The 20121-nt window shown below is 36.6% G+C and overlaps 1 protein-coding gene across 1 annotated transcript; it reads right to left on the bottom strand.

Moving 5' to 3' along the window:
• Positions 1 to 282: 282 nt before the first annotated feature.
• Positions 283 to 10130, bottom strand: LOC139116043 (nucleoporin Nup37-like). The gene is made up of 8 exons (XM_070678546.1): positions 10041 to 10130; positions 9139 to 9222; positions 8830 to 8959; positions 4744 to 4816; positions 3628 to 3813; positions 2763 to 2846; positions 2453 to 2582; positions 283 to 2062 (listed from the first exon to the last, which is right to left on the bottom strand). Exons 5-8 carry the CDS (start codon positions 3702 to 3704, stop codon positions 1931 to 1933), a joined length of 423 nt encoding a protein of 140 aa, XP_070534647.1. The 5' UTR covers positions 3705 to 3813; positions 4744 to 4816; positions 8830 to 8959; positions 9139 to 9222; positions 10041 to 10130; the 3' UTR covers positions 283 to 1930.
• Between the last annotated feature and the right edge of the window lie 9991 nt (positions 10131 to 20121).

Below are 20121 nucleotides of genomic sequence, written 5' to 3' on the forward strand. Positions count from 1 at the left end.
ACAACTTTAATATTTAGTATACAGGTTCCCTCAGCATGACCTAATTAAGATTTGTTCAAATTGTAATGTAAATGTGTATTTTTAAGGAATTTTTTGTCATTTTTGGTCCAAAAATCTTTCAAAATGTTCTTCAAGACTGCTGAGCTGACAGCTTAGATATTTAAGATTTAGGTTACTGGGGACAAGCTGTTTGAGAATTGTTCACTTTGAGCAGAATTATGGAAGTTTGTATCTTCAAGGCAATATTTGTTATTTTTGGTCAAAATTTTTTTCAGCAAAACATCCGGTCTGATAGCTTTGATATTTGGTATGCAGGTTGATAGGGATGATCAAAATCTGAAATATGTAAATAATGATGAAATCAGCAAGTTGTAAATTTGGGGCAATTTTGACCTTTTTGGTAAAAAATTTGTTACTAAAACGCACTCATCTGATAGCTTTTATATTTGGCGAACATGTTCCCACGGATGATCTTAATGTGATATTTTCGAATTAGTATAAAATATTCAATTGTGTATTTTTGCAGCTATTTTTGCCAGTTTTGGTCAGGCGATCCTGAAGTGAGCTGTCAAAGATTTCCACCCTCTTCATCAACATATTTTGTCAAAAATAGTTAGTCTCTACATAATACAATGGTGCTCTATTGGCCAATAGGTCGCTTATTTATTCAAAAAAAAATCACGCCATGAATGTACCAGTGTTTTGATTATTTATGCACTTACCAGGGTATACGGTTCTATTTAAAGCTGAGAACCATTCTGTTTAGGAATTGTTTATTCCACCAATCAAACATCATTTTATGTGTAAAATGTACCACTGTTATTATCATCCTAGCGTGGGCACTGCTTCTGATTTTACATGTACCTCCCTGTTTTATTTTCAGCTTTCTGTAAATTTCTGTTGAGTAACTTCAGATTGAAGAATGTACTTTGATCGGTGTTCAGAGTAATAAACTACATTGAGATAACATTTAAAGATATGAAACTTGTGTATATCATTTACTTTAACTCGACAGACAATAATGTGTCAGTCACAACAGAATTACAGGCAGATTCAACTCCTAACTTATATTCCAGCATTGATGTGTGGAACAATTAAAGTTCTGAAAGCTAAATGACATTTCAGAATTTTTCTCCAAATCACCATTCTTTATTTGCTGAACTTGTTTTGTAAACATTGTCACATAATCCTGGAAATGCTTCTACCGGTATAGTGCTTCTGATAGTGCTCTTGTTTCAATATAGAACAAATACATTTGTCGGCAGCAATATTGTGATTTTTTCATTCCCAAGATGTTTGGTATTTGCACAGGAAGTACATATTCAATATTATGAAATAAAATAAAAATTTACGACTTTAATTTTGCCAAAAAAAGAAAAGAAAAATCTTTCAATGATTGGTTCGGTTGTCTCACAAAGAGATGATAATAAGTGGAAATCTGAGTCTGCATATTTTTTATCTCTCTGGCTTGAAGGAAACAATACTCAGCCATAACTTGGCTGCTTTACAGCTGTAGTGGTACTGCATACACATGATTAAATTAAATGCATTGTACATACTTCTAAAGTTGTCCATGATATCAATTCCCCATGCAAATCTATTTTCAGGAAATTTATAATGCGAGGATGAAACCAGATGAGGAATGGAACACCTTTACCGTTAAAATGCACCATTTCTTTTGAACTTCCATGACAATAGATGTACCTCTTTTCCATTTTGATGACAAATGAACTTTTCATTGAGCAAAGTGTATCCATCCATGGTAAAAATGTTTCTGTCCATGGTCAGTTTCTCAGTAGGACTGATTTTTCAAAGTCTGTTTCCATTTTATATTATCTCAAGAACAAAGTTTGAAACAGCTTCTCAATTTGCAACATGTAGAAATACCGAGAAGTGGAATAGTTGTCTGTACTACGACATTACTCATCTGTCACTCACTGAGTTCATATTCTGTCATCCATAGATGTACTTTCCTATCTCCACCAACAGCACAAACTGGTAAAGTCGCATGCCAACTCAGACCTCCTCCTGCGGTGACTGGTAATAAACTTGACACAGGTACCTGAAAACCAATGGAAATTCATACTGATGAAAGAGCAGAGTTATTTTACTTTCTTCTAAACAAGAATGAGACAACTGCTTTTTATATCGCATTTCATTCACAAATAACCACAGAAAATTCTGTTCAAAGTCCATCAATGGGAAAATTGTTTAGTACCAAGTCTGTCAAGTGAACTGCATAAAGCATACTCTAGACTAAAACCACAAGCAATGTCAAGTACAATGTTCTGTAATCCAATTTCAAGAAAACATGAATAATTTGATGGTTGTAAAACAAACACATACTACCATAGTACCTCTAGCCTTGTTTACACTAATAGAGTTGTTTGAAGTGCTGTGCTTTGTAAATAAAGAGTTGAACAGCTTGACTTGTGCATAAAGTCTCCATTACCTGTGAGTGTCCCAGATGGAATACTTTGACCTCATTGTGTCCTGTTGTGGCAAACAGATTCTCACTGACTCGTGACCATCTGAAATTTCTACCACCCTCATTGTGAGCTTGTCTGTTCTCCTGTGGCAGGCTGAAGAAGAAATGGATAAAGTTTTTGAAAATATTGCTCTACAACTATGACACGCATCTTACATCAGGTATTCAAAATATCAGGAAAAGATATTAAATATTGTTTTTTAATACATAGGAATTACAGAGTTTTGAAAGGCTTACTTGAATTGAAACTTTTTAAAATTGTAAAAATACACACCAATCCAACACTGAAGACCTTCTCAACTTGACCTTGTGGAATCCCACATCATCCAATTCCCATTTGCAATACAACCAATGCGAACTGGATCAAGAAAGCAGATATCAGCCGACATTAGGGTCACATGACCTGCATCTAGTGACATAATTGGTTGGTGGGTTGTGAGATCATAAAATCTGACTGTGCCTTTCTTTTCAGCCACCATTAGCTAGTAGTAGAGAAATGTTGAAATAGAACTGTTAAGCTAAATATAGAATTAAACATGATAAAAAAAAGAGGATTAAATGTTTCGATTTTGTAGAATTAATTTATGTTTCATCACAATATTGAAAATAAGTGCCACTTTAACCAGTACACTTTTAGAGAGTGTCTGTCCTCTTTGATGTGCTGCAGGAATCAGTGGCAACAAACTTATCGAAAGTTCAAGATATATAGACTTGATAACAATTTAAGGACTCTGACATATCATTTGAAATGTTGCATAGCATTCAGTGAATGGTATTCTTCAGCAACAGAGAGAGTGTATCAGTAATGTTTTTTTCTGTAATTGGGTCACCCTTGTTTGTTTGCTACGCTTGCAGTTGGTATGAGTTTTCAGGTCACGTTTTCATTGGGGTAGGGAGAGCTTTGTCCTAATTCAACATGCATGAATGATTTTAAAAGCACCAAAGTACCTTACTTTCACAATGGTTAAAGACCACTCGGAGCTCCCATTATTCAAGATCTGTGATTGATGTGGAAAACACTGAACCTCAGTTTCACTGAGATCAAAAGAGCACCACCTTATTCAAGATCTGTGATTTGTGTGGAAAACAACAAACAAAAGTATGTGCAGAAATGTTTGTTTGGCTCAGTGACAAGTTACCTTGGCCAGTTCATCTGGATGCCAACATACAGACATACCAGGTGAGTACAAAGGAAAGCACGCCCTCTGGAGTCCATCTAAGTCCCACACTCAGCAAGTGTGATCATCACTGACACTGGCAATTTGTTGACCTTCTGTTGGTTCAAAGACAACATCATTGACATAACTTGTGTGACCATCCATTACCTGAAAACAAACAGGACAAACTAAAACTGTCAGAGTTTTGTTGTAGCAATTAGTCCAATGATATAAATTCACTTTTTTAAAAATATCCTTACATGTGTTTCATTCCTCCTGCAAAAGCTATCAACTACTGTAAACAAGACTTTTTAGCTAGCATCCTTTTTAGCTAATTTAGCTAGGTGGTTGAATTGGCTAATTTAAAATGCCGCTAATTTAAGCTTTTGCCCATATTTACTATGGTCAATATGTCTTTTCAGCTTAATTAAAAACCTACTGATTGCAATGCAAATCCAAAATCGCTAAAAAAGCATGCAGCCAATTCAAAGTGTTTTACAGTAACTCACAGCAAGTGATGATTTAATTTGATGAGACAGTTTTCATTCACAAAGCAAGTACAAATACATGTAACTGTTGAAGATACACGCTTAGGAAATCTAAGAGAAAGGATGACAAACCAAAAATGCTTGTTCATTTAAGCAAATTTCAAGATTGAGGTGACATTTTGTTTCAGAATAAGAAATTCTCTCTTCAGATTGACATGGTGTGCTAAATTTTCTGTTTTCATGCAAAGAACGCAAAAACTACATTTGTATGTGCCAAATCCCCTGAACACATACACGTACAGTATGTACTGGTACGTATACCGGTATACTAAAACTAAAAACGCAGAAGTAAAATTGGTACTATGATCACACCTTGTGCAGGAGTTTTGAAATTTATCCTCACCAAACTAATCAAAATGACTGAAACTAGACTTGTGCAAAACATAAAAATTCACTTGATAGAAGTTGGAGACACTGCACAACTAGCGCATAAATATGCCTTTGTAGGAACTCTGATTGTATGTTATAAATATCACAAAAGAATCATCCTTTTCAATGACAGTTAGATGTTTGGTTATTTTTGTTGTATGAAAATATTGATATTATTTACCGTAACAGTGTCTTCACTTTTAAGATCTGATTAAAACAATCTAAGTTTACTGTCTACTCCTGCTGTACAAAATCTGTAGACAAAGTAAAAACAAAGAAATAAACAAGCTGAACGATTTGTTATCTTTCTTGCTTACCAGTGTATCAATGGTAACCAGTTAACCATATTGTTTGAAAGCTATTTGTTCTGTGTCTGAAACACACCAAGGACAGGATGTGACATTTGTTTCCTGTAGGTCTTTAATGTACGGTATTTGTCAAAAATTTAAGTCTATTTTGAATGTGTTAACAAATAAACTACCGGTATATATGTATGTACTACATTACTGCTACTACTTCCTTTACTAACAATTGATATCAGTTTAATTACAAAGTTCGCGTTTTGCTGCACAATGTGAGGTAAAGCATCTCACAGGTTTATATGTCATATTGATTTTCACATATATTAACAAAGTACAATATAGTTTTGTGATCTTTATTTCCCAAAGAGATGTCTCAAAATTTAAATAATTTTGCAAATAATTTGAAAAGAAACAAACGTGTTGATGTCAGAACATCTATTTGAATAATATTACATATATATAGGGTTCAGCTCTTGGTGTCGCGCCAAGGGTTTAAATTAGAAATATTTTTGGTATTGATTCATGATTAGTGATAGAAAAGGATAAATTTGAATTATTTGTTACTTGCTACATACGTTTGTACGACAACTATGCCCAGTTTACCCTCTGATGAAAACAGTTCACGTACATGGATGTCAGACCCTACACTTATAGATTTTCTGTTCAATGTGTAAAACTATTGAACAAAAATTGGCAATTTTTAAGATGAGAACTACCTATTGCGTTTTAACAAGGAATATACCGGTACATGTATTGTGCCATCATCGTTGCAATAGTAACTGCGCTGCCCTGCAACTTCAATTTGCATGCTAAAAAACTAGCGTTCCGTCTTAAAACTGGAAAGTTTTGCATCTAGTTATTGACACAGAGGGCGCTTTTCTAAATTTCAATCCCAGCATTCTTTGTGTATGCCCTCGTTCATATGCACGACAGTTTTCTCATTTTTTCTACTTTTTAGGCGTGATAGTAACAATGTTTTGTATCAGTGACAAGGTGGATAATAATACTTACGGCTTAATTATAGAGACATATTTTATTTCTTACAAGCACTCAAAAAACATGGCGGCGCCTATGAAAGCTGGGTACACTTCTGGTTACTCTCATAGTATATTGTGAATCTGCACATGCGTAGTCACTAAGCCGCTGGCGGGACTATAAATGAAGCTATTGTTAAAATTTTATCACCTTAATGATCAAACAGAAATTTCAAGGACAGACAGGGAATGGAAGGCTATGAACACTGATGTATTGCCATGCAATTTGCTACACATGAAAAATATCATCATCTCGGCACAAGTCTCTGCCAAATTATTTTAGATCATGGACCTCCAACAGTCCAACCAATAAAAAAATCTTGCTCCATTACAACATGTCCCTTGACCTGACCAATACAATTCTTTATACAGGGCATAAGCTGTGATGGGTCATCAGACCAAAATGTAATGAAATCTTGTCAAGGGCCTCTCTAGATCAGGTGCCATAAAACAGTGGATGTGATATGCCAATCTTACTGTGACAATGACCTTTTGATTTTGACACAGCCTTTTGCTTGATGTTTGGATTGGTATGATTGCAATTATATTTACAGCACGGAACAAGATTAACTTCATGCCCGATTTAAGGACCAGTATGGTAAGGTTAAATTTTCTTGAGCCAGATTGGATCTTTTGGTTATGGATAAGTGTTTGAATGAAGAGATCTTAGAAAGTATGACAGACACGAATGCAGGAATATTACATATCTGAACAGAACAAGAATGCATCTTGTGTGCAATACAATATGGTAGTTGGTACAAAGTAGTCACATGTCTGTGTTTTAAACAAGCATGTAGCATAATAACTGAGAAGAAGAAAAGTTCATACAATATTCTCTGAGGATTGGAGAGCATACAAAGTGAGAATTCGTGCAATTTTTGGAAAGTTTCAAAGCTGGTTTGACATGAACAGGACGGATTTCATGCATTTCGAATTGGTGGATCTGCACAGCTTGCTGTTATCATTTGAATCAGTTAAAATGAGAAGTTATCACTTGATGTTGTGATTGATTGTGATGTGATGGAGAAACTGAAATTCAATATAACTGACATGCTGCACAAACTTGAATCGGTGGACATCAGACAGTTAATATTAAATATATCAGGTTCAAATTGCACAAACAAGGAAGAAATCTCTTCATATATTTCCAATGTTGTGAAAGCATTGTCGAGTGTATCTGTTGATAAGCTTCAATTTGCCACTCAACAAATAACTATTCTAAATTTAGAATTAGTGAGAGAGGTAGTAAGCGGTCTTGAAAGTAATAAGAAAATTAAGTCAGTCCTTACAACATTCTGTGAGGATGTTATTTTATCAGGGAAACTGTACAAAATGAGAATTTGGGCAAAGTTTGGGAAGTTTAAAGCTGGTTACCTGATGAATATGACAGTTTTCATGGATTTGGAGTTAGTGCGTCTGCATAGCTTGCTTTCAACATTTGCATTGGTCGATAATGATACAGTGTCCCTATCCAAATTAATAAATGATAAAACTAGATGAGGAATTGAACACCTTGAACGTTAAAATGAACCATTTCTTTTGAACTTCCATGACAATAAATGTACCTCTTTTCCATTTTGATGACAAATGAACTTTTTATTGAGCAAAGTGTATCCATCCAGTTCTCAGTAGGAATGATTTTCCAAAGTATGTTTCAAGTTTTTGATATCTCAAGAACAAACTTTAAAACAGCTTTTCATTTACAACATGTAGAAATACCAAGAAGTGGAATAGTTATCTGTACTCATCTCTCATTCACTGAGTTCATATTTCTGTCATCCATAGATGTACTTTCCTATCTCCACCAACAGCACAAACTGGTAAAGTAGCATGCCAACTCAGACCTCCTACAGTGACTGGTAACAAACTCGACACAGGAGCGGTCTTTGTCAGAAAAATGTTACAACTTAGCCGGCTATTGAACCACTCTTTTTTGGGGGTGTGGAGATTTAGCCGAGCGGTTCTCTCTGTTGCCTCTCCACTATGCGACTGATGCCGTATGTTGTGGGTTCGAACCCGATTGAAAACTAGCCGTATTATATGTTTTGTTGTGTGAATATATTGATAAGATTTACCATCACATCACATGATATCAATTCACCATGCAATTCTGCATTCAGGAAATTTATAATGCGAGGATAAAACTAGATGAGGAATTGAACACCTTTAACGTTAAAATGAACCATTTCTTTTGAACTTCCATGATAAAAGATGGACCTCTTTTCTATTTTGATGACAAATGAACTTTTTATTACGCAAAGTGTATCCATCCATGGTTAAACTGAATCCATCCACTTCTCAGTAGGAATGATTTTCCAAGGTCTGTTTCAAGTTTTTGATATCTCAAGAACACAAACAGCTTTTCAATAACAACATGTAGAAATACTGAGAAGTGGAATTGTCGTCTGTACTCATCTCTCACTGAGTTTATATTTCTGTCATCCATAGATATACTTTCCTATCTCCACAAATAACGCAAACTGGTAAAGTAGCATGCCAACTCAGACCTCCTGCGGTGACTGGTAATAAACTCGACACAGGTACCTTGAAATCGATGGAAATTCATATTGAAGAAAGAGCAGTTATTTACTTTTTTCTAAATAAGAATGAGACAACTGCTTTTTATATCACATTTCATTCACAAATAACCACAGAAAATTCTGTTCAAAGTCCACCAATGCAAAAATGTTTAGTACCAAGTCTGTCAAGTGAACTGTATAAAGCATACTCTAGACTATTAAACCACAAGCACTGTCAAGTGCAATGTTCTGTAATCCAATGTCAAGGAAATTTGTATAAATTGATAGTTGTAAAAAAACACCTAGTATATACTAATATCTCGACACTTGTTTACACTAAGAGTTGTTTGAAGAGCTGTGCTTTTGAAATAAGGAGTTGAACAGCTTGACTTGTGCACAAAGTCTCCATTACCTGTGAGTGTCCCAGAGGGAATACTTTGACCTCATTGTGTCCTGTTGTGGCAAACAGATTCTCACTGACTCGTGACCATCTGAAATTTCTACCACCCTCATTGTGAGCTTGCCTGTTCTCCTGTGGCAGGCTAAAAATAAATGGATAAAGTTTTTGAAAATAATGCTCTGCAACTATGACACGCATCTTACATCAGGTATTCAAAATATCCGAAACAGATATTAAATATTGTTTTGTAATACACAGGAATTACACAATTTTGAAAGGCTTACTTGAATTGAAACTTTTTAAAATTGTAAAAATACACACCAATCCAACACTGAAGACCTTCTCAACTTGACCTTGTGGAATCCCACATCATCCAATTCCAATTTGCAATACAACCAATGCGAACTGGGTCAAAAAAGCAGATATCAACCTACATTAGGGTCACATGACCTGCATCTAGTGACATAATTGGTTGGTGGGTTGTGAGATCATAAAATCTGACCGTGACTTTCTTTTCAGCCACCATTAGCTAGTAGTAGAGTAATGTTGAAACAAAACTGTTAAGTTAAATATGCATTATTAATGCATATTTAACTTAACTTAAATTATTGAATTAAACATAATAATAAAAGAAAATAAAATGATTGGGTTTTGTAGAATTAATTTATGTTTCATCACAATATTGAAAATAAGTACCACTTTAATCAGCAGTACACTTTTAGAGAGTGTCCATTCTCTTGGATGTGTTGCAGGAATCAGTGGCAACTAACTTATCCAAATTTCAAGATATATAGACTTGGTAACAATTTAAGGACTCTGAGACATTTGAAACACTGCATAGCATTCAGTGAATGGTATTTTCCAGCAACAGAGTAAGAGTATCAGTAAATGTTTTTTCTGTAATAGGGTCACCCTCGTTTGGTTGCTACTCTTGCAGTTGGTATGAGTTTTCAGGTCACGTTTTAATTGGGGTAGGGAGAGCTTTGTCCTAATTCAAGATGCATGAATGATTTTGAAAGCACCACAGTACCTCACTTTCACAATGGTTAAAAGACCACTCCGGAGCTCCCATTATTCAAGATTTGTGATTGATGTGGAAAACACTGAACCTCAGTTTCACTGAGGTCAAAAGAGCACCACCTTATTCAAGATCTGTGATTTGCGTTGAAAACACCAAACCAAAGTGTGTGCAGGAATGTTCGTTTGGCTCAGTGACAAGTTACCTTGGCCGGTTCATCTGGATGCCAACACACAGACATACCAGGTGAGTACAAAGGAAAGCACGCCCTCTGGAGTCCATCTAAGCCCCACACTCGGCAAGTGTGATCATCACTGACACTTGCAATTTGTTGACCTTCTGTTGGTTCAAAGACAACATCATTGACATAACTTGTGTGACCATCCATTACCTGAAAACAAACAGGACAAACTGTTAACCTGTCAGAGTTTGTAGCAATGAGCCAAATGATCGAAGCAAGCGATGATTTGATGTGATGAGATGGTTTTTGGCTTGCGATACATATAATTGATGAAGAGACACAGTAAATTTAAGGGAAAGAATGACAAACCAGTATGAAATAAATTAAAATTCTTGTTCATTAAAGCAAATTTCAAGATTTGGATTTTGTTTTAGAATAGGAATTTCTCTCTTCAGATTGATATGGTGTGCTAAATTTGCTGTTTTCATGCAAAGGACGCAAAGATTACATTTGTATGTGCCAACTCCCATGAACACATACATGTACCGTATGTACGTATGTACTAAAACTAAAAACGGAGAGGTAAAATTGGTACTATGATCACACCTTGTGCAGGAGTTTTGAAATTCATCCTCACCAAACTAATCAAAATGACTGAAACTAGACTTGTGCAAAACATGAAAATTCACTTGAGAGAAGTTGGAGACACTGCACAAGTAGTGCATAAATAAGCCTTTGTAGGACGTCTGATGGTATGGTATAAATATCACAAAGAATTATCCTTTTCAATGACAGTTAGACATTTTGGATAATACTACTTTTGTTGTATGAAAATATTGATATTATTTACCGTAACGGTGTCTTCACTTTTAAGATCTGATGAAAACAATCTGAGTTTACTGTCTGCTCCTGCTGTACAAAATCTGTAGACAAAGTCAAACAAGGAAATAATCAACCTGAACGATTTGTTATCTTTCTTGCTTACCAGTTTATCAATGGTAATCAGTTAAAAGTATACTGTCACCTGAATTTTGCCACAGTTACCATGGAAAGGGAAAATCTAACCAATTACAGATTTTAAGTGGGTGGTCGCTTTTTAAAAACAGCACCCTCACATGGGCATTTTGAATACCAAGGAACTTCCCTTCGACAATATGTCAACTGTGGTGTACCATGGTCAACAAGGTATTTGATGGTTTTTGATGTTTAACCATGAACTACCATGGTTGGCCATGATATGAGACCACAGTAGGCATTCCAATACTATGGTCTATCACAGTTAACCACGGTCTATCATGGCTGACCTGTTTATGGGTATTGGCTACCATGGTTGACCATGGTTACCGATGGTCAACAATGGTTGACCGTGATATTTGATGACTCATGGTAGTTTAATTTTGATGCCCAATTTTCTTGATGATCATATTGATAATAGTCTGTATGTATATACACTCCTAAATTTACATAGTTGACTCTCTTGACATCATTCACAGTTGTTAGAGAGAATTAATGTCGTTGCCCGGGAAGCTAAGACCAATTTGCTGTATTCTTGTTCATGTCAGAAGACTGTGGACAAATATCGAGCTGAATTCTTGGAATTATTGACATGGAGGGCATGAAAGCACTGCTGCAATGGCAGGAAGTTAAGACTATCTCAGTCGCACTCAATATTTGCCTCGAAACATGATATCAACATAGGCAAGGTCATAGGTCCATTGTCATTGGACCTTTGACCCTTTACCATGATGTCACATGTCATAAAGCAATGCATTTGATTGGCTCATTTGAAGCAGCCATCTTCAAAATTCACTTCAAACGGATTGTCTGTTCAGTGAACAACTGGAAAAGTAGCTGTGTTTTTAACATCGATTTTTGGAGAAATTTTGGATATTTTTGCTCATCGAACATTCAGGGAACCCTCAGAAGATGTTGGAGGATGATCTTTGATAGAATCTGAAGGGCTTGGCTGTTATTGCAGTGGACACTATAATGGAGGCTAAGTTTGCTGATCCTCAAGCGAGTCTGTCAAGTTATAATGACACCAGTCAGGATCACTGGTGTTTTGCAGAGTTTTGGTGAGGTTTATACCAAGATTTTTTCCGTTCTGACAATTTTCAACCCAAGGTTTTGATTCAAAAACCATCAAATACCAATGGTCGATGATCATGGTTGACCAAGGTTAATAACATGGTCAACCACGTTTGATGCCCATGGTCAACCATGGTTAACCATGGTTAACTACCTTGGTTTACCGTGGTTAACCATGGTTGGTGACCATGGACAACCATAGTAATTTGTGCCATTTAACAAACATGGTCGACCGTGAACTACCAAGGTTGACCATGGTCATATGACCATGAACTAACATGTTAGTTCATGTTAGACCACCGACACTTTCGCCGGGGTAATTTCATCCATGACTGTGCTAATAGTGTCGCTAGAATCAAATACAAGAGAGGAAATGTCATGATGATAGCCTTGTGATTGTGTCAATGTGCAATGATTACTTTCTGTCCTTCTTACTGTCCTTTTTTTTCCGCATTTGGCGTTTTCGCTGACTGTTCACGAAACTGACATTTGATGACAGGATGCGAAGCGTAAAGGCCTTTGTTTATACAGTTCAGGCAGGCATGTAACTTCCAACATGTCTTTCCGTTTGCGGGGTCATCGTAAGGGCACTCATTTTTCCAGTTCCAACTGAAACCAAAGAAGTTGAACTGTCCGCTTGTCTTTGATTTATCTGCTCCTTGATCAGTAGAGGTTTTCTCTGCTTGCTCTGTACGACCGACTTTGAAAGCCTAGTACGCTAAACCGTCTAAGTCGCCGTCCCAATTCGCATGACCCATTTCTATTTTGTGCAATACCTTGGCATGAAACTCGCGTGTACTTTCCCATCCATAAAGAATCTTGTAATTTACCAAATCTTTCAAATGATGGAGTCTTTGTTCCCGTTCCATATCTGATATCAGCGGTGGCGCGTGTGTGAGGATCGCCAAGTAACCGGCCAGGAACCTGTCGAACGTCAACTGATGGTAATCGGCTGACTGAGTGGCGGGTAAGACGTCAACCATTACGCCATGAGGCCACAGTGTCGGTCTGACCACGTGATCGTGGGGTTTGCTAAAATACCGGACTTTCTCTTACCGGCGGGTGCTTTAGATGATGCTTCTTGATCAGTGAAAGGTAGCTAAGCTCGCAAATGATCTTCTGCTTGTTAGTCCCCACCGACACCGTCCGGGGGAACTTGAAGGTTTGGTCATGTCCGTGCGTGTGTGCGTCCCTGCGTCCGTGCGTCCGTGTGTCCGTGCGTCCGTCCGTTCACGCAGATATCTCAGAGATGCCTGAAGCGATTTCATTCAAACTTAGTACAATGATTACTTTATATGTCATACAGATGCACGTCGATTTGTTTTGTGATACGATCCAATATGGCTGCCAGGCGGCCATTTTATTATGATTTTTTCATGTACAGAGCCATAATTCAGGCATGTTTCAACTGATTTTATTCAAACTTGGTACAAGGACATTGACCTATATCAGACATATGCACATCAATTTGTTTTGTGATACGATCCAATATGGCCGCCAGGCAGCCATTTTATTACGATTTTTTCATGTACAGAGCCATTACTCAGGCATGTTTCTACAGATTTTATTCAAAGTTGGTACAAGGACATTGACCAATGTCATAGCTATGCACATCAATTTGTTTTGTGATACGATCCAATATGGCCGCCGTGCGGCCATTTTGTTATGATTTATCATGTACAGAGCCATAACTCAGGCATATCTCAACCAATTTTATTCAAACTTGGTACAAGGACATCGACCTATGTCATACACATGCACATTGACTTGTTATGTGATACGATCCAATATGGCCGCCGTGTGGCCATTTTATTACGTTTTTTCATGTCCAGAACCATAACTCAGACATGTATCAAGCAAATTTATTCAAAGTTGGTACAAGGAGATTGACCAATGTCATACATATGCATCTTAATTTGTTTTGTGATACGATCCAATATGGCTGCTGTGCGGCCATTTTGTTATGATTTTTTCATGTACAAAGCCATAACTCAGGCATATTTCAACCGATTTTAATCAAAGTTGGTACAAGGACATTGACCTATGTCATACATATGCATATTGATTTGTTTTGTGATTCGATCCAATATGGCCACCATGTGGCTATTTTATTACGATTTTTTCATGTCCTGAACTACAACTCAGACATGTATCAAGCGAATTTATTCAAAAGTATTTTTATCACAGACCTAATGAAGAGGACTCTATCCTCTCTGAGGACCTGTAATCAAAGCACCCATTAACAAGTGGGGACTGTGTCATCAACGATGACTTGTTCTTTTAAATGCTGGTTCCCTCGAAGAGTCTCCATGTTTGCGACGTCAGAGAAGTTTCTTTAACGCTGCTGAGTACAGTTGGCGCGTGGTGCTCTCATCATTTGGCTACATCTTGCCACCGAGAGGTCTGCCAGGGGGACTTGCTTGAGCTGCCTCTAAACATCGAATTTCTTTGTCTGCCTGTCTGATGCTGCATTCGAGCTGACTCAATACACTGTTTTCGGGCTTCGTCACCTTTCTCCTGGTACCAGGCATGTTAAAATATGGTCGCTGCTCGAAATAACGCAAGTTGAAACGAGAAACGAGAAAACACTACACAACTTGTGAATGCTAGCCTAACGGGCGACTGCAGGGGTTACCTGGATGTATATTGCAGAGCGCCCTCATGCAACATTCGAATCATATGTAATTAACAGTTTTTAACAAGGGTAAAAAACAGTGAAATCCATAAAGGATAGGCAAATGTACCGACTTACCATAGCATTGGCAAAAGCTTCTAGTACGAGAATGTTAATTATTTTCAAACTATACCTTGGCAGAAATGAGGGTGAAAGTGGATATGGTGGTCAGTTCCTGACATACTTACTACCTACCAGGAAGGTAACCAGCCCTTAAAGTACAATAGGCTGTAACAATTGAATACAGTATGCTAGTACCGATACGAATTTCTGTCAATATTGATACTTCTGTGTACTATCCTGCAGAGAAGAGGAGGCGCCAGCTCTTACTGAGGCTAAGTCAACTCTGGTGGCCCCTTTGAAGACCGTGCCGGGACCTCTTTGGGAACGCAGTTTTTGATCGCGCAATCAGAGATCAGAAAGTTATTAAGGACAGAGGGAAAGATGTGTTTCAGAATGATAGAAAGAGACTGCGTACTTAGGATGTATGATATTTTTGGCATTACGAGTTGTTGAAGGATGCCAAAGACATCATACTTCCAAGATTATGAAAAATCTCTGTACTCGCGTGTTTCAAAAATTTTAAAGGAATTACCTTCGAGTGGATTGGCAACATCCTATGTTTTTTCAACCTATGACTTTATCGTTTAATTTTCACGGTCATAACCCTTCTATGTCTGTCGCTCGTATTTTTATGTTACAGACGTTGTGTCGAGGTGTGAGGAGATGTTGAAGAATCATTACAGAAACTCATCCGAAATTCTTCCATTTCCATGGTGGGACGGGGCACACAGACTGAAGCTTGAAAATGTGTACACTCAGTTGGAACTGCTAACTAAGCAGGGCGAGCAGAGAGACTTTCCAAGAAGAGAAATCTTTTCATCCGAGGCAAGGAAAAGGGACCGAGAGTGCTGCTTGAGGGCGATCCAGGGTATGGCAAATCAACATTTTGTAAAAAGTTGGCCTGTGATTGGGCAAATGGCTATGCAAAATATTTAAATTGTTTTAAGTTACTTTTTAGTTTCGAGTTGACGACGTTGTTAGAATATAAATCTGAAGATATGAAAGATGTAATTTTCGAGCATTTCGGACTGGGTGATGGGGGAGAAGGCGAAAGAGATGAACTGTGGAAATTTATTCAAAAAAATCAATCAAAGTCTGTTTTATCTTCGATGGGCTAGATGAAGTTACATCGAAGGACCACCCTGCATACTTAAAGAAAATGGTTTCTATTAAACGGACGTCTTCTCCCTTGTTGCACAGTGATTGTGACTTCTCGTAAAATTAGGGATAAGAACTCAAAGCAAATGTACAACATACAATTATTGATTAAAGGATTTGATAGCGAGAAAGCAAAGTCATTTGTTGAGAAGCACATGAAGCAATGAATTCATCCGGGGAGCTTTACAGAAAGGCAAACGCCTTAGACTTTCTTAAAGAAGTTGAGAAGTCCAGTCACAAAAGCGCTTTGTTCGATTTCATGAAAAGTCCCCTGAATACTTTGATGTTATGTAACATATGGATATATGAAAAAACACTGCCCAACACAATTACGGAAATCTATGAAGAAATTGTTAATTACACTGTAAAAAGCTATAAAGAAAATATTGAGTTTAAAGAACAAGATGACAAGGAAATTGAACAAGCTTTGTTGTTTTTGGGTGAAACGTCGTATAGGAATTTAACTGAACCTGATAATGACAGAAAAAGGTATTTCTGTGAAGGTATTTTAAAAGTCAAACATTTAAGTAAGTTAGGACTACTAACAAAAATTCAGGACATCCGCTTAGATATGGCTTTTCTCATTTAACATTCCAAGAGTATTTTGCAGCAACATATGTAGCGGATCTCTTAACAAAGAATAGATCAGAGTTTATGGATGTCATTGTTACGGTAACCCAAGAAATGAATAGAAATTATGACAGGTTATTGGCATTCATAGGTGGTAAACTACGAGACAAGGTCGGTGTAATATTTTGACACATGGGGGCAAAAGGGTTTTAACGGACATGATATAGGATTTGATTTGAGACCTATTTTGTACGAAAGTTGTTGTTCATCGGTGGATGTGTTTAAAAGCTCTGCGATGTTCTTACCAGAAAATTTCACTATAGACTTGGACAGCATTATTAACCATGCTAATGATAACAAACTTAGTGTTAATTTAACCCTTTTACAATGTTCCGACTTAAGATCTGATTATGTTGATTTCGTAGTGTCTGCATTAAATACCGACACTCTAGACATTTCTCGACGCTCTTTTGATGCACTTCAAAGAGGTACAAAATCGTACCGTGCTGTTACATTTACTATAAATGGGGAAGGTTACAATCATAGCCCTCATCCATATACTAAAAGTGGCGAACATTACTATAAATCGAATAAATACCTGAAAGCTAATTGTATAAGAATGAGTATTTCGTCGCACAGAAAACTCGATATTGAATGTTATCAATATCTTGCATCCATTCTCCAAAGTTTGTCAAAATTAACTACCAATTACTTTTTTTTTAATGAAGACTTTCGGCTTAAATATTTAGAATTGATAAAAACTGTACATAATGGTCTTTGCAGTGCTAACATATTTAAGTTGGCTAATGATAAGTTTGTTTTGCGTCCTTTCACAACACAAATAAGCCAAAAACTTAAAATAGAAGCAAATTTTGGACCCATTAAAACTTTTTATGATGTAGACTACATGAAAACTGATGTAAAGGGTCTGACTCAGCTGATTTCAAAACGAGCATCTTTTGAAAGGAAATTTACTTCTATAAATTGTGTTTTGAGCATAAGATCAGATTCGAAAAACAAAAAAAGTTATAAGCAGATTTCAACTGTTACTAAAGAACTGGCACAGGTGTCTGCCGATAAACTTGTAATGGAAGAATTACCCTTTGTAAGTTTGCCTTTCCTTAAAAACGTTCTTGATCGTCTTAATAGTAATGAGCGACTGAAATGTATTAATGTGTCGTTTTACAAATGCAGCCAAACTTCTAAGGAAAATGGCAGTCTGACAATCACGGCGCAGTTTGGAAAGTGTACAACTTATATTTTCTCGGAAAGCCTTAAATTTGATTTAGTGGGTTTGCATGAACACCTTTCGAAACTTGCATCTGTCGATAATGATACATTATCTCTAGACGTTACAATTGATATTAAGGACATCACGAAAGGAAAAGACATAATTGATTTATTTCTAGGACTAGAGTCGATCGTTTTCAGAGAGATAAACATCAAGCTACCCCATTGTATATCATACGACGAGGAAGATAATTTTGCACGTATTTCCTGTATTTTTCACAGTCTGTCAAACGTCTTTGCGGATAAACTTGTTATTAAGAGATGTTCTCTTGAAAATTTAGCATTAATTGAAAATGTATGTAATTATCTAAATAGTAATAAGCATTTGAAGGAAGTTCAAGTGACAAGTTCTGATCACTATTATTGCAAATTGAAAGTCAGAGCACAGTTTGTAGATTGTAATACTCGTTACGACATGCACAGCGAGAATTTTGATTTCGCGGGTTGGAGCAACTACCTTCTTAAACTTCCACAAGGTGGTAATGAGAGGGTATTACTAGATGTTCAGATAAATCATGACCTTTATGACAGTAGCGAGAGAGACGACTTAATGCGTTTATTTAAAAGACTACAGTCGATTAATTTCAGGAAAGTAATAGTTGAGATGACAAGTTACAGTGTGCGCGATAAGACAGATGGTAATGCTCATGTTCCCCGTATTTTGAATAGTTTGTCAAAGTTATCTTCTGAAAGGCTTGAGGTGAAGTTACATCTTGGAACAGTGGACTTTAATGAAAATGTTCACGATTGTCTAAGTAGATATAAACGATTGAAACCAGTTCATATTTGGTTAAGTGACGGTAAAGGATGTTACGGAGAAAGTCACGATATGTCAATTACAACACACCTTTCAAATTGTAGAATTTGCTGTCGGATAAACAGCACGAATTTTGATACGGTTGGCATGTATAGATTCCTTACAAATCTTCCATCTGTTGATGATGAAAGGGCATTGATAGACGTTACGATAGATATTGGCGACAAAAACACTATCCATGACACGCTCAACATATTAGAAAGACTGCAGCTGATTGACATGAGACAGCTAAAGTTAAACATGCATAAGTATATTTTTGACGGCATAAAAGATGGCTATCGATATCTGTTCTCTATATTGAAGAGTTTGTCAGAGATCACTGCAGATGAGCTTGTCATCACAGAATTACCTTTCGAAAAATTGACTTCATTGAAACTTTTCATGACTGTATAACCAGTAATAAGCGATGGAAGGTAGTTGATGTAGATTTTATTGAACTTAGTGCCGATAATTATCTAGGAAAACTGGAAATCAGAGCACAGTTTGGAATCTGTAAAACCAGTTACAGGGTAAGCGATGCAAATTTCGATTTGGTTGGTTTGCATAAATGCCTTTCTCGACTTGCGTGTCTTGAAAATGAAAGGCTATTGCTAGATATGAAAATATACATTGACGATAAGGACATCAAGGATAGAAAATATGTAGACGATTTATGTGCAAAACTGAAGTCAATTGATATCAGAGTGAGATTCTTTGAAATAGTCCATTTTGATGGCTACGGTAAAGATGTTTATGCAAGTATTTCCTGTGTTTTACACAGTTTGTCATGGGTTTCTGCTGATGAGTTGGTGATTCAATTACCGCTTGGAAATTTGGATTACATTAAAAATGTACATGAACGTTTTAGAGGTAATAAGCAATTGAAGTCAGTTGATGTTAGGATTTTTGAATGGGCTTTTCAAGTCAAGCTAACAATTACAGCACAGTGTGGAGATTGTAGAACTCATTACAATAACGCAAACATGAATTTTGACTTTGTCAGTTTGCATAAATACCTTTCAAAACTTGCATCTGTTGATAATGATAGAGTATTACTAGATATTACGATAAATGTCGACCCTCAGGACATCATGGAGGGAAATGATGTAATCGACTTATTTGAAAGGCTACAGTTGATCGATATCAGAAACATACTGATTACATTGTCCGATAGTGATCGCTACGACATGAAAAGTGTTAATACACGTTTTGTCCGTATTTTAAACAGTTTGTCAAATATATCTGCTGATAAGCTTGTCATAGAGCACTTACATCTTGGAACTTTAGAGTTCATGAAAACTGTTCATAGCTGTCTCTACAGTAATAAGCGATTGAAGGCAGTTGATGTTTCGTTTACTTCTCGTTTCCTTGAGAGATATTCGTTGCATGTAGAAGGTGATATGTCATTTCCTGGTGATGACGCGATCATTTCAGAGGATTATGAGTCATTTTCGGTGGATAATGAT

The sequence above is a fragment of the Ptychodera flava genome, chromosome 2 (assembly GCF_041260155.1).
Source record: "Ptychodera flava strain L36383 chromosome 2, AS_Pfla_20210202, whole genome shotgun sequence".
NCBI classification, from domain to species: domain Eukaryota; kingdom Metazoa; phylum Hemichordata; class Enteropneusta; family Ptychoderidae; genus Ptychodera; species Ptychodera flava.